Genomic DNA, 12,787 nt, shown 5'->3' on the forward strand with positions numbered 1-12,787 from the left:
GTGGAATGCGTGGGTTTCCCGGATGGAATTCGAACGCCATCTTTATACCAGCGCTACCGGTAGCTACACTGGGGACGCTAAGCTGCTATTCCACCACCACGGGAACCGCCGACTGACTAACCCACGTTCGAGCCTCTCTCCCTCCACCCGCACATCATCGACAGCCTGATACTGAAAACCATGGCAGACCGAGAGCACTTAGTATATCAGGCAAAACTCGCCGAACAAGCCGAGAGATATGATGGTAAGGCTTTCATGGATACTATTATTTGAGGAGTGTGCCTCAATTGCTTGTCCCCTCTCCTCCCTCACCCACCCTCTAGCGGGGGGCTCCTAGGAGCGTTTGAGATGGTCTGAAGATGGATTCATTTGTGTGAAATCGTAGTAGAGACAAAATGGCGGAGAAGGGGGGTTCTTTCAACAACTGCCTGCTACGAAAGGGCTGTGTTGGTTATCTAAAATGAAATACATCTTAACGCTAGGGTTATGTTAGTAAATCACCATGAAAGGATCGGTGTTTATTGACAACTAGCATCTAGCTTCGCTCCTAGGGCGGTCTCTTAGCTAACGTTAGCTTGCCATCATAAAAGCTGTTGCGTACGTAGCTAGCTAGCTGGCCACCATGTTTAATAGTAGCTTATTGGCATGTGGTTCTGCGTAAGTTGCCAACTTGTTGGAAAACCCCCTGCTAGTGCTAGCGCCTGTGCGTTGAGTGAACCTAACCACCTAGACTACCTATCGAACCAGTAACCTCACTTAAACCTAGTTAAAATGGCGTCTATCTTCAGTGTGGTTGACAATGTAACTAGCCATTTAGGCTGTTAGCTAGAACGTTTCGGTGGGTTCTAGATGGCTAGCTAGCAAGCTAACGTATCATACAGTACAAATGGATAACGCGCTGTCCAGTTAATAATTCAGTTAATGTTGGTTAAATGTTAACCAGATAATTCCATATACATTGTGCTAAGTTATTGGAAACTGACATTAGACACTAATCGATTACTGTACAAATGGACTGTCAGTCTGGCTTGTGGCGAAGGCAGTTGGAAATCCGCATAAGCGCACACATGGTGCCAGATTTTTGCATTGGCGGGTTTGTGACTGGTGCATGAATGAACGTTAGAGCTAGTTTAGAGCTATTGGTTGAATTGAGAAAGTCCTTCAGCCACTGGTTATCAATTTCAAGCAACTTACGGTACTACCACCATACAGTACGTTAGGACATAAAGCCACCAAACGTGTAAGAAGCTAGCTAACGCAGTATGGGGACAATCCAACACTGGCTGCGCATATCGGTCTAACTGTAGTGTAGATCTATTTAGCAAGTCACTAGCCGAGTCCGATTCTGTTTTTTAAGCAGCTTGCTTGGTACGCAGACTTTGTCGAAGCATTGGCCCACTAGTTGCTAGTTAAGTAGCAACAACATTGGCTAGCGACTGTAGCTTACACAGGTAGCCAACCTTGCTACAGTAACGATGATGTAATTTTCAGTGCTGGGTGGGTGTGGTAGTAGTCAGTTCTCTAGCCAGATTTAGTAGTATAGGACTTTGGCCTGACAGGGGTTTCACTTAAGTAGCTAGCAAATTTAAATAAACATCAACTTAATATAATCAATCATTTTAATACTGTAGTACGAGCGTCATGTAGCAGCTGATGAATATTTGACACGGCGCTACTTTTACGTATTCTGACCATGTTTAACTATATTAGGGACTTCATTGTCTTCCGTTTTAAAAACAGTCACATTACAGATAAAAATTTTCTCAACCAAGAGTCGATTTTGAAAATGACATATTCCAGCTAGTAATTTTGCTTCTGCTATTGTTGAAGCTTCCAAATGGTGAACCTTGACCCCTCCCCTTTCCCAGTTGGTTCATTCATCTAAAAGTCATCCTCATTTCAGAGTTCCAGTCTGACTAAAGTCTGTGATTGCATTCAGTACTATCTACATGCATTATTTATATATTGGGCGGTAGACGACACAGGGTGTAGTGGCGATGCCTTTATCGTTTGAGTTACACCTGCCATTGAGCATTGAACGCGTTGCCAAGTTCTGTCGTAACCAACGCAAGAGAAACTGAGAAAGCGTTCTGAGCGTGTGCCTATTGAGTGTTGTCACTTGCATGTAACCTACCGCCTCATAAACACCTGTCCCATCAAACAACACCGTACTTTGATAACGGCCGTCTCAACCCCAATGCTCTTCCAGACAAGGCTGATCACTGTTGAACTCTGTTGGGGCAGCTGATCTGGAGCCCCCTGTGCCGGCCCAGTGAGCAGGGCACGCTCCGCCCTGTAACTGGACACCCCGCTGGCTGTGGCCCCTGTCCTGTCCGTCGAGATGGTGTCCCCGCTCAGGGGGCCCTCTCAGGGAGCAGGGACCCTGAGGAGGGGGCGGTGAGCTCCAGGGGAGCCCCCTGCTGCCCTGCTGCCCTGCTGCCCCCTGCTGCCCTGCTGGGTCTCAGCCTGTCTGGCTGAGAGGAGGAGGAGGCCGGGTCGGTCTCTCTTACGTAACCATGCCCTCCTGGCTGCAGACGGTTACTGCCGCAACCCCCCCCCCCTTCTCTCTACCTCTCTCTACATCTCTCTCTCTCTACCCCTCTCTCTCTCTACCTCTCTCTCTACCTCTCTCTCTCTACCTCTCTCTCTACCTCTCTCTCTCTCTCTCTCTCTCTCTCTCTCTACCTCTCTCTCTCTACGTCTCTTTCTCTCTCTCTACCTCTCTCTCTACCTCTCTCTCTACCCCTCTCTCTCTCTCTACCTCTCTCTCTCTACCTCTCTCTCTACCTCTCTCTCTCTCTCTCCCTCTCTCTCTCTCTCTACCTCTCTCTCTACCTCTCTCTCTTTCCCTGTCTCTCTCTACCTCTCTCTCTGTCTCTCTCTACCTCTCTCTCTCTCTACCTCTCTCCCTACGTCTCTTTGAGGAAGTGCTCCTTGTGTACCGCCCTCAGCACAGGGGCTTGACCCTGCCCACTTAACAGACCTGAACACATTCCGGTGTGGTGTGGTCATGGAGCCCCCTTCCCTGTTCTCCTCAGAGACCGCCTGCACGATCGCCAGGTGCTTCAGGCAACAAAACTTTGCCGTTTTCATCGGCCGTTAGGGATGTTAGGCCCGGGCCCCCTGGGCCTTGGGGTGTGTTTGAAGACCGATCCTGTTAACTGTCGAGTGTAATCTTTTTCAGAATTACGTTTTTACTCTTAGTATTTACAATGACATTCTTCTTTTACGGTCTGACCCGGTGACATTTTTTAAATTGGATAACTATTAGGTGCCACAAAGTCTCCTTCACAGACGTAGCTTATTTACAACCCAGTCAGCTTTTAGAAAAGTGCACCTCGATACTGCCAGGCCATGTTCTGAAGCAGGCCTACCTGCGAGAGAAGCTACAGAGAGGCCCGGCGGCGTGTGTGTGCTGCAGAGGCCCGGGTTCCGGGCAGGCTGACAGCTGAGCATCAGGTTTCCTCAGCATGCTTTATGGAGACCTGCCATTGGCTGCTGGTGATCCAGTGTGTCTGTGTGCTCTATGTATGGCTGGCACGCTGTGTGCTGCTAGCTGACTGCAGCCAGGCCGAGCTGGGATGATGAAACAGGACGGTCAGAGAGGAGCCCCACTGATCCTGTCTGGGCCTGCTGGCTCTGGCCCAGCCCCTGAACGACCCGCCCTCCCAGGGCTCATGCAGATATGGGTCCTCCTGATAATGTGTTCATGAAGCAGACGGGTTTATCCAAAGCAAGGGCGATATTTGAACGTGCGACCTCTTTGATCTGCGGTTAAATGCACTTCCGCTTGAGCTGTGGCCATCTTTACAGAGCTGTGCCCTCTACCACTGAGTTACTCCAATCAGATAACCTAACATGCTAATCACCTGCAGGGGCGAAAGGTGTCTCCTGGTGCATTGGTCCGTTTTGGACTTCATTCCGCTCTGCTGAAGCAGCTCTACCTATTTTTCCTGTTCCTCTGCTTTGACAGGTTTGAGGAGACTGGTTTACCAGCAGCCCCTCCCCCCTCCCCCCGCCAGGTTTCTTAGTTACTGATTGGAATGAGTGATGCCAGCCTGGGGGTGGGCATTCCTCAGACAAGCTGGGAGCTTGTTGCTAGGCTCCCAGCCCGCCCTTCCTGTTCTCGGAACACTGGGCTTGGTTCTGCACCAGACTCTGACCTGCTGTGTGTAAAACCACCTGCAGGAGTGAAGCCAAACGTCTGAGGACGACTCCTTTTTGAAGCAATTTGCACTGATCGTCCGTGCCAGGTCCTTCCTAGCTGGTGTCTGCCTGGTGCTGGAACAAGCCTTTGTTTCCTGAAGGGCTCAAACTGGTCTGTGTGTCTGTTGCAGTAGACTGGTCTGGACAACTGGACAACGTCCTGGAGAATACCGCTAACTGATTCACTACTGCCGCTGACTGAGATTCAGTGCTGTTCACTACTGGAGATTTTTAATGTGATGGGTTTAGTTCAGTAGTAGTACTGGCCGGTCAAGAGGTCACAGGTTTAATCACCCCTCTTGTAAGTTGGTTCAGAGAAAAGGTTCTGCTAAATGTGTACATTACTACTGCAGCTCTGACAGTACTGCTAAAATACTCTGTCACTTAGCTTAACAGAGAGACAAAAACAATAAACGATGTCTCAAAGTAAAAGAACGAATGGCCGGCCTCGTAATCCACTAATGCAGAACCTAACCTTTTAGTTGCCTAGTTACAGGCTCGGTGTTAAAGGTCAAAGTGGCATGTGGTAGTAAATAAGTGCAGTTAAAGTCTTGAACCCTGCATACACTTCTTCCTGTCTCCCACAGCAACAGAATGATCTCAGTCCTTGACTTTGGGGATTCTCCAAACAGTGGGATGTGTAGTTGTGGACCGTGCTAGTCTAGTGTGAGTCTAGGGACATCACTCCTTTAAGTTTTCTCTAAGCCCACGTCATGCAGATTTGGGTCTTAATGACCTTGTGAGTTGTGCTAGACGGCAGCGTGGAGAGAGCCCCCAGGTGTCCTGCCCCTCCTACCTTCTCCGTCCAGGAGATGGTGATCGACCCACTTCCTGTGTGCTGGGCTGAGTTCTACCAGTCCGAGGGAGGGGGTTATATGGACAGGGAGCTGGGCAGCTTCCCAGCTCTCTCAACCCTCTCTCTGTCCTGGAAGCTGCTGCTTCTAAACTGGTTATTAACTCAAGCTGAACGGATTTGTTATTCCCTCCCTCCCTCCCTCCCTCCCTCCCTCCCTCCCTCCCTCCCTCCCTCCCTCCCTCCCTCCCTCCCTCCCTCCCTCCCTCCCTCCCTCCCTCCCTCCCTCCCTCCCTCCCTCCCTCCCTCCCTCCCTCCCTCCCTCCCTCCCTCCCTCCCTCCCTCCCTCCCTCCCTCCCTCCCTCCCTCCCTCCCTCCCTCCCTCCCTCCCTCCCTCCCTCCCTCCCTCCCTCCCTCCCTCCCTCCCTCCCTCCCTCCCTCCCTCCCTCCCTCCCTCCCTCCCTCCCTCCCTCCCTCCCTCCCTCCCTCCCTCCCTCCCTCCCAGAAATGGTGGAGTCCATGAAGGAGGTGGCGGGGATGGATGTTGAGCTGACAGTGGAGGAGAGGAACCTGCTGTCGGTGGCTTACAAGAACGTGATCGGCGCTCGCAGGGCCTCCTGGAGGATCATCAGCAGCCTGGAGCAGAAGGAGGAGAGCAAGGGCGGGGAAGACAAACTCAAAATGATCCGGGAATACAGGCAAACGGTGAGCGGAACTAGCCAGCCGCCGTAAAGTGTAAGACTAGCAATTAGCCATGAGTCGTTAGACTAGCCTGTAGCTATGACGCGTTGGAACTTTACAGTGTTGTGTTGTGGTAACTGTAATACATAGAGACTGAGTAACTATTACAGTAACTGGGTTGTGTTGTGGTGTTGGCCTGTACCTGTAAGTTGTTGCTAACAGGTGACTGTGCGCTTGATCTGCAGGTTGAGACTGAGCTGAAATCAATCTGTAACGACATTCTGGATGTACTGGACAAGCACCTTATACCAGCTGCCAACACAGGAGAGTCCAAGGTCTTCTACTACAAAATGTACGGAAACAGACGATCTGAGGGAGTCATGGCGACCGTGCTGTATCACCCTGCAGTCTGGTGGAAACCTCCTAGCCTCTCTCTCTCAGCATTACACAGGGGTGGGAATCTTTTGGTACCTCACGATTCGATTTCAATCGATTCTTGGGGTCACAAATCGATAAAAAAACGATTCACGATTTTTAATCACAATATTAATTATATATATATATATATATATATATATATATATATATATATATATATATATATATATATATATATATATATATATGAATCGAAACGAAACATTACCCCCCCAAAAAATGCTAGAAGACTGACTCGCGATTCAAATGTGAATCGATTTTTTTTCCCCCACCCCTATTATACACCCATACTGTATATAGCCCATTTCATGCACCTAGAAATACCTGCTGTAATTGCATTGCCATGCTTCTTCTGATGAAAGTAGAAGACTGTGTTTGACCTGTGTCCTGTCAGCATCTGACCCAGCTGCCCTCTCCTTCCTCCTTGTGTCTGGTCACGTGAGGTCAGACCTGTGATGGGCGGGGCGTGACGCTAGCTCAGCTGACCCCAGGGCTGTCCCTCTGTGTCCACAGGAAGGGGGACTACCACAGGTACCTGGCAGAGTTTGCCACGGGCAACGACAGGAAGGAAGCGGCTGAGAACAGTTTGGTGGCGTACAAAGCGGCGAGCGACATCGCCATGATAGAGCTCGCTCCCACACACCCCATCCGGCTTGGACTGGCTCTCAACTTCTCAGTCTTTTATTATGAAATTCTCAATTCCCCCGACCGTGCGTGCAGGTAAGGGTTCGTTCACCTCTCTTCAAACCTACAGGAGGGTATCTCTCCAGGAGCAGGGTTGGAGTGACCTCTGTCATTCTGCACCCCAAGGTTGGCGAAGGCGGCGTTTGACGACGCCATCGCAGAACTGGACACCTTGAGTGAGGAGAGCTACAAGGATTCCACCCTCATCATGCAGCTGTTACGGGACAACCTCACGCTATGGACCTCAGACATGCAGGGAGATGGTGAGCCTTCTGCCCCCGGCACAACACATCTCTTTAGCTGAACTCAGAAGGGATAAACAGTTTGGTTCAAAAGAGGTGTTCAAACTAAGCTGAGTTGTTGCGACATGGTTGCTTGTTAGATACATGTTGTTATTCATAGACAGTGTAGAGGGGTGGAAATGCAGGGGAGGGAGAGGGGTGACATGCAGGGGAAGGGAGAGGGGTGACATGCAGGGGAGGGAGAGGGGTGACATGCAGGGGAAGGGAGAGGGGTGACATGCAGGGCCCAGGCCAGATGCTAACCCAGCCTGCTGCAGTAAGGCTGTTAGCCTACATTGTATACACATATCCAGTGAGACCCCAGAGCACCCCACGGTTGCTTATTGGGTGTTGCCAGACAAACCACTCCCCCTGCCCCCTCTCTCCTCCCCCCAGCCCCCTCTCTTCCCCCCAGCCCCCTCTCCTTCCCCCCCCAGCCCCCTCTCCTCCCCCCAGCCCCCTCTCCTCCCCCCAGCCCCCTCTCCTTCCCCCCCAGCCCCCTCTCCTTCCCCCCCAGCCCCCTCTCCTTCCCCCCCAGCCCCCTCTCCTTCCCCCCCAGCCCCCTCTCTTCCCCCCCCAGCCCCCTCTCTTCCCCCCAGCCCCCTCTCCTTCCCCCCCAGCCCCCTCTCCTTCCCCCCCCAGCCCCCTCTCCTTCCCCCCCCAGCCCCCTCTCCTTCCCCCCCCTGCCCCCTCTCTCCTCCCCCCAGCCCCCTCTCCTTCCACCCCCAGCCCCCTCTCCTTCCACCCCCAGCCCCCTCTCCTTCCACCCCCAGCCCCCTCTCCTTCCCCCCCCAGCCCCCTCTCCTTCCCCCCCAGCCCCCTCTCCTTCCCCCCCAGCCCCCTCTCCTTCCCCCCCCAGCCCCCTCTCTTCCCCCCCCAGCCCCCTCTCTTCCCCCCCCAGCCCCCTCTCTTCCCCCCAGCCCCCTCTCTTCCCCCCAGCCCCCTCTCTTCCCCCCAGCCCCCTCTCCTTCCCCCCAGCCCCCTCTCCTTCCCCCCCAGCCCCCTCTCCTTCCCCCCCAGCCCCCTCTCCTTCCCCCCCAGCCCCCTCTCCTTCCCCCCCAGCCCCCTCTCCTTCCCCCCAGCCCCCTCTCCTTCCACCCCCAGCCCCCTCTCCTTCCACCCCCAGCCCCCTCTCCTTCCACCCCCAGCCCCCTCTCCTTCCACCCCCAGCCCCCTCTCCTTCCACCCCCAGCCCCCTCTCCTTCCCCCCCCCTGCCCCCTCTCTCCCCCCCCCAGCCCCCTCTCCTTTCCCCCCCAGCCCCCTCTCCTTTCCCCCCCAGCCCCCTCTCCTTTCCCCCCCAGCCCCCTCTCCTTTCCCCCCCAGCCCCCTCTCCTTTCCCCCCCAGCCCCCTCTCCTTTCCCCCCCAGCCCCCTCTCCTTCCCCCCCCCCCCAGCCCCCTCTCCTTCCCCCCCCCCCAGCCCCCTCTCCTTCCCCCCCCCCAGCCCCCTCTCCTTCCCCCCCCCAGCCCCCTCTCCTCCCCCCCAGCCCCCTCTCCTCCCCCCCTGGCCCTGATGCCCCTCCTCAGCCCTCCCTTCATCGTTCACACTGCTCTAATCTCTCCTTTTTCTTATCTTCCTTTCTCTCTGTCTAGATTCTTAAGGACTGTCTCATTCTCCCCTTCCCTATAGAACTGTATTAGTAAGTCTAGACTCATCTGCAGTGTGTGTCTGACCTGCTGCTGCTGCTCACTAACCACTCCTGCTCTGAGATGAAGCACCTGCTCCATGATGATGATGATGATGATGATGATGATGATGATGATGATGATGATGATGATGATGAAGCGTTGCTGGGCTGTGTATAGAGCAGGACGCTGCCTTCTGTAGTTGGTTTAGTTCCATGCTGTGCCCCTACAGCCCCCTGGCCCCCACCCTGAGCCCCTGGCCCCCACCCTAACCCCCTGAGCCCCTGGCCCCCACCCTAACCCCCTGAGCCCCTGGCCCCCACCCTAACCCCCTGAGCCCCTGGCCCCCACCCTAACCCCCTGAGCCCCTGGCCCCCACCCTAACCCTCCAGAGCCCCTGGCCCCCACCCTAACCCTCCAGAGCCCCTGGCCCCCACCCTAACCCTCCAGAGCCCCTGGCCCCCACCCTAACCCTCCAGAGCCCCTGGCCCCCACCCTAACCCTCCAGAGCCCCTGGCCCCCACCCTAACCCTCCAGAGCCCCTGGCCCCCACCCTAACCCTCCAGAGCCCCTGCCCCCCACCCTGAGCCCCTGGCCCCCACCCTAACCCTCCAGAGCCCCTGGCCCCCACCCTAACCCTCCAGAGCCCCTGGCCCCCACCCTAACCCTCCAGAGCCCCTGCCCCCCACCCTGAGCCCCTGGCCCCCACCCTAACCCTCCAGAGCCCCTGGCCCCCACCCTAACCCTCCAGAGCCCCTGGCCCCCACCCTAACCCTCCAGAGCCCCTGGCCCCCACCCTAACCCTCCAGAGCCTCTGTTATAACTGCTGAAGGGACGTCCTCAAACACACTCACCGGTGCACACCTCTCTCCTGCCTCTCCTCGTGCCAGCACTAACCAGCACGCTTGCTGTGGGTTCTGTTCTGATCTCTGCCCAGCGACACTTTTCATTCTCCACCACGCAGATGGCCGTGCCATTGCCATGGAAACCTCCCTAAGCAACCACGCTGTAGGGGATCCATGTAAATCTGACGTCTTAAGTTGCTGCAAAGAACCTGGCTTAACCTTTCATACTTCCTATACTAACCCCACCACACACACACACACACACACACCTGGATGTGCTTGAGGCACCAGCCTCGTGTTTGGACAGACTGTTGCCTGATTGGTCCACTAGGCAGGCGTCATGCCCACCTTAGGTTGTCTGTTCAGTTGCTATGGCAACTGGGCCACCAGAGTCTGTTCAAAAGAAGTGTTGTGGCCCCACCAATAGGGGTGTGTCTCTGTGTGTCTCTGTGTGTGTGTCTCTGTTCGTGTGTGTGTGTCTCTGTTCGTGTGTGTGTGTCTCTGTGTGTGTGTGTCTCTGTTCGTGTGTGTGTGTGTGTGTGTCTCTGTGTGTGTGTGTGTGTGTCTCTGTGTGTGTGCACCTGGTCATGGCTGATCTCCATCTCTCCTCAGGTGAAGAACAGAACAAAGAGACAGTGCAGGATGTGGAGGAGGAGACCCAGTGAGACGTCACACGGCCAAACTACACCCCCGGTTCCTGCCCCTTCTGCCCCCATCTACCTGCCCTAAACCCCCTTCCCTGCCCCATGTCTACCTGCCCTGACCCCTACCCCTCCCCCCAGGTTCTCCAGGGGTTTTGGGGGGGGGGGGTTCACACCTCTGCTTTAACACTGACCCAGCCCCCCCCCCCCTCTCTCTACCTCTCTCTCTACCTCTCTCTCTCTCTCTCTCTCTACCTCTCTCTCTCTCTCTCTCTCTACCTCTCTCTCTCTCTCTCTCTCTCTCTCTCTCTCTCTCTCTCTCTCTCTCTCGTCTCATAGCCCCTGGCGGCTGCCTGGAGTTTTCTCTGTCTTTATTTTATATCCCCTTTAATTAATTGCCCCTTTTATTAAAATATATATATCCATGGAGATAAACCCAAGCAAACCTTTTCAGCCTGACTGGCTGATGACTTTATTTTAAACCTCCGGTTACAAATCTGCTCTGTATGGTTTGTCTTTTCTTTTCTTTGTGGATAAGTTGTTTCCTGTCTCTAGATGTCGCTACATCCTCAGTTGCCAAGTACGTTTTGCCTGCCGTGGTCACATTCACGTGACGAAAACGTAGATTTTTAATACTGAAACATGACCCTCATGCTGTCAGGTATGTCTAGACTGGAACTGCCCTCTCAGGAGAGGAGGACTGATGCTCTCAAAAGGGACATGAGCTTCTAGAAGGAACCCAGGGTCCCACGTGATCTGGTAGATAGCCCTCCTCCTCTCTCCCTCCCTCTCTGTCTCTCTGTCTCTCTGTTCAGAGTCCCCCTTCAGTTCTGGTTTGCCGTTCGTGTTGAGTTTGGTCTGAGTTCGTCTGGGCATGTTGTGAGGTCGGGTGCTTGTGGCTGGAGAGGTGGAGGTGTGTAGCAGAGAGAGCCCCTCACCTGGTCCTCTCTGAGGGGGGAGGTGTGTAGCAGAGAGAGCCCCTCACCTGGTCCTCTCTGAGGGGGGAGGTGTGTAGCAGAGAGAGCCCCTCACCTGGTCCTCTCTGAGGGGGAGGTGTGTAGCAGAGAGAGCCCCTCACCTGGTCCTCTCTGAGGGGGGAAGTGTGTAGCAGAGAGAGCCCCTCACCTGGTCCTCTCTGAGGGGGGAGGTGTGTAGCAGCGAGAGCCCCTCACCTGGTCCTCTCTGAGGGGGGAGGTGTGTAGCAGAGAGAGCCCCTCACCTGGTCCTCTCTGAGGGGGGAGGTGTGTAGCAGAGAGAGCCCCTCACCTGGTCCTCTCTGAGGGGGAAGACGTGCACCTTTGCTGGGCCTCGGTTTTAAGGAAAGAAAATGCACATCCAGGTAAAGCTGCCTACCTGTTTTCTCCACCCGCCAACTTGCGTTGTTCAGAATAGCCCTCCTCTCCTCCTCTCGTCTCTCTTTCTTTTCTCTCTTTCTCTGTCCCCCCCCCCCTCCCCTCCCTTCTCCTTCCTTGTTTTTCTCTTCCGTTCAGTATGTGGAACTTGAATCAGATTTGTACTACTGGATCCTCAGCACGTGGCCCTGGCCCCGTCTGTATTCTTACTGAAACACAGCATGGAATTAACATTAAACTTCAACTAAAAAACAAACCTGAATGAACGTAGTTTGTCCTGTCATTTCCTCTGAGTGTCTGTCCAGGTCTTGTTACTGAGGGTACAGCTCCCCCTGCAGGATGTAACTGGGGGTACAGCTCCCCCTGCAGGATGTAACTGGGGGTACAGCTCTCCCTGCAGGATGTAACTGGGGGTACAGCTCCCCCTGCAGGATGTTACTGAGGGTACTTCTCCCCCTGCAGGATGTAACTGGGGGTACAGCTCCCCCTGCAGGATGTAACTGAGGGTACATCTCTCCCTGCAGGATGTAACTGGGGGTACAGCTCCCCCTGCAGGATGTTACTGAGGGTACTTCTCCCCCTGCAGGATGTAACTGGGGGTACAGCTCCCCCTGCAGGATGTAACTGAGGGTACATCTCTCCCTGCAGGATGTAACTGGGGGTACAGCTCCCCCTGCAGGATGTAACTGAGGGTACATCTCCCCCTGCAGGATGTAACTGGGGGTACAGCTCCCCCTGCAGGATGTAACTGAGGGTACAGCTCTCCCTGCAGGATGTAACTGAGGGTACACTCTCCCTGCAGGATGTAACTGAGGGTACAGCTCCCCCTGCAGGATGTAACTGAGGGTACATCTCTCCCTGCAGGATGTAACTGGGGGTACATCTCCCCCTGCAGGATGTAACTGAGGGTACATCTCCCCCTGCAGGATGTAACTGAGGGTACATCTCCCCCTGCAGGATGTAACTGAGGGTACAGCTCTCCCTGCAGGATGTAACTGGGGGTACAGCTCCACCTGCAGGATGTTACTGAGGGTACATCTCCCCCTGCAGGATGTTACTGAGGGTACAGCTCCCCCTGCAGGATGTAACTGGGGGTACAGCTCCCCCTGCAGGATGTAACTGGTATACAGTTTACAGCTGTGGCCAAAAGTATTGGGAGCAACGTACATTTAGTGTTTGCAAAGCTTGCTGGGCCTTGGCATAATTTCAGTTAGTCATATCATCAGCACAGGTGTGAACTA

General features: G+C 54.5%; 1 protein-coding gene across 2 annotated transcripts; it reads left to right on the plus strand.

The window, feature by feature from the left end:
* The first annotated feature begins 13 nt into the window (after nucleotides 1-13).
* LOC146287702 (14-3-3 protein epsilon-like) lies at nucleotides 14-11,808 on the plus strand. Of its 2 annotated transcripts, XM_084697566.1 has the most exons (7): nucleotides 14-244; nucleotides 5,505-5,704; nucleotides 5,926-6,032; nucleotides 6,632-6,838; nucleotides 6,929-7,065; nucleotides 8,676-8,722; nucleotides 10,166-11,808. In XM_084697566.1, the coding sequence occupies exons 1-6, from the start codon at nucleotides 181-183 to the stop codon at nucleotides 8,681-8,683; spliced, it is 723 nt and encodes a 240-aa protein (XP_084553692.1). In that variant the 5' UTR covers nucleotides 14-180; the 3' UTR covers nucleotides 8,684-8,722; nucleotides 10,166-11,808. The 2 variants fall into 2 exon arrangements, with proteins under 2 accessions (XP_084553692.1, XP_084553691.1); XM_084697565.1 differs by lacking the exon at nucleotides 8,676-8,722 and having other exon boundaries at nucleotides 16-244.
* The last annotated feature ends 979 nt before the right edge of the window (nucleotides 11,809-12,787 follow it).

The sequence above is a fragment of the Hypomesus nipponensis genome, chromosome 5, assembly GCF_054491055.1.
Source record: "Hypomesus nipponensis isolate SF chromosome 5, ASM5449105v1, whole genome shotgun sequence".
In the NCBI taxonomy this organism is placed as follows: Eukaryota; Metazoa; Chordata; class Actinopteri; order Osmeriformes; family Osmeridae; genus Hypomesus; species Hypomesus nipponensis.

What these genes read in the sequence shown, in the direction of transcription:
- LOC146287702 (XM_084697565.1), top strand. Translation starts at nt 181, where the DNA reads ATGGCAGACCGAGAGCACTTAGTATATCAGGCAAAACTCGCCGAACAA. An exon ending in ACAAGCCGAGAGATATGATG is followed by an intron (nt 245 to 5,504) that starts GTAAGGCTTTCA and finishes CCTCCCTCCCAG; the next exon opens with AAATGGTGGAGTCCATGAAG. An exon ending in TCCGGGAATACAGGCAAACG is followed by an intron (nt 5,705 to 5,925) that starts GTGAGCGGAACT and finishes CTTGATCTGCAG; the next exon opens with GTTGAGACTGAGCTGAAATC.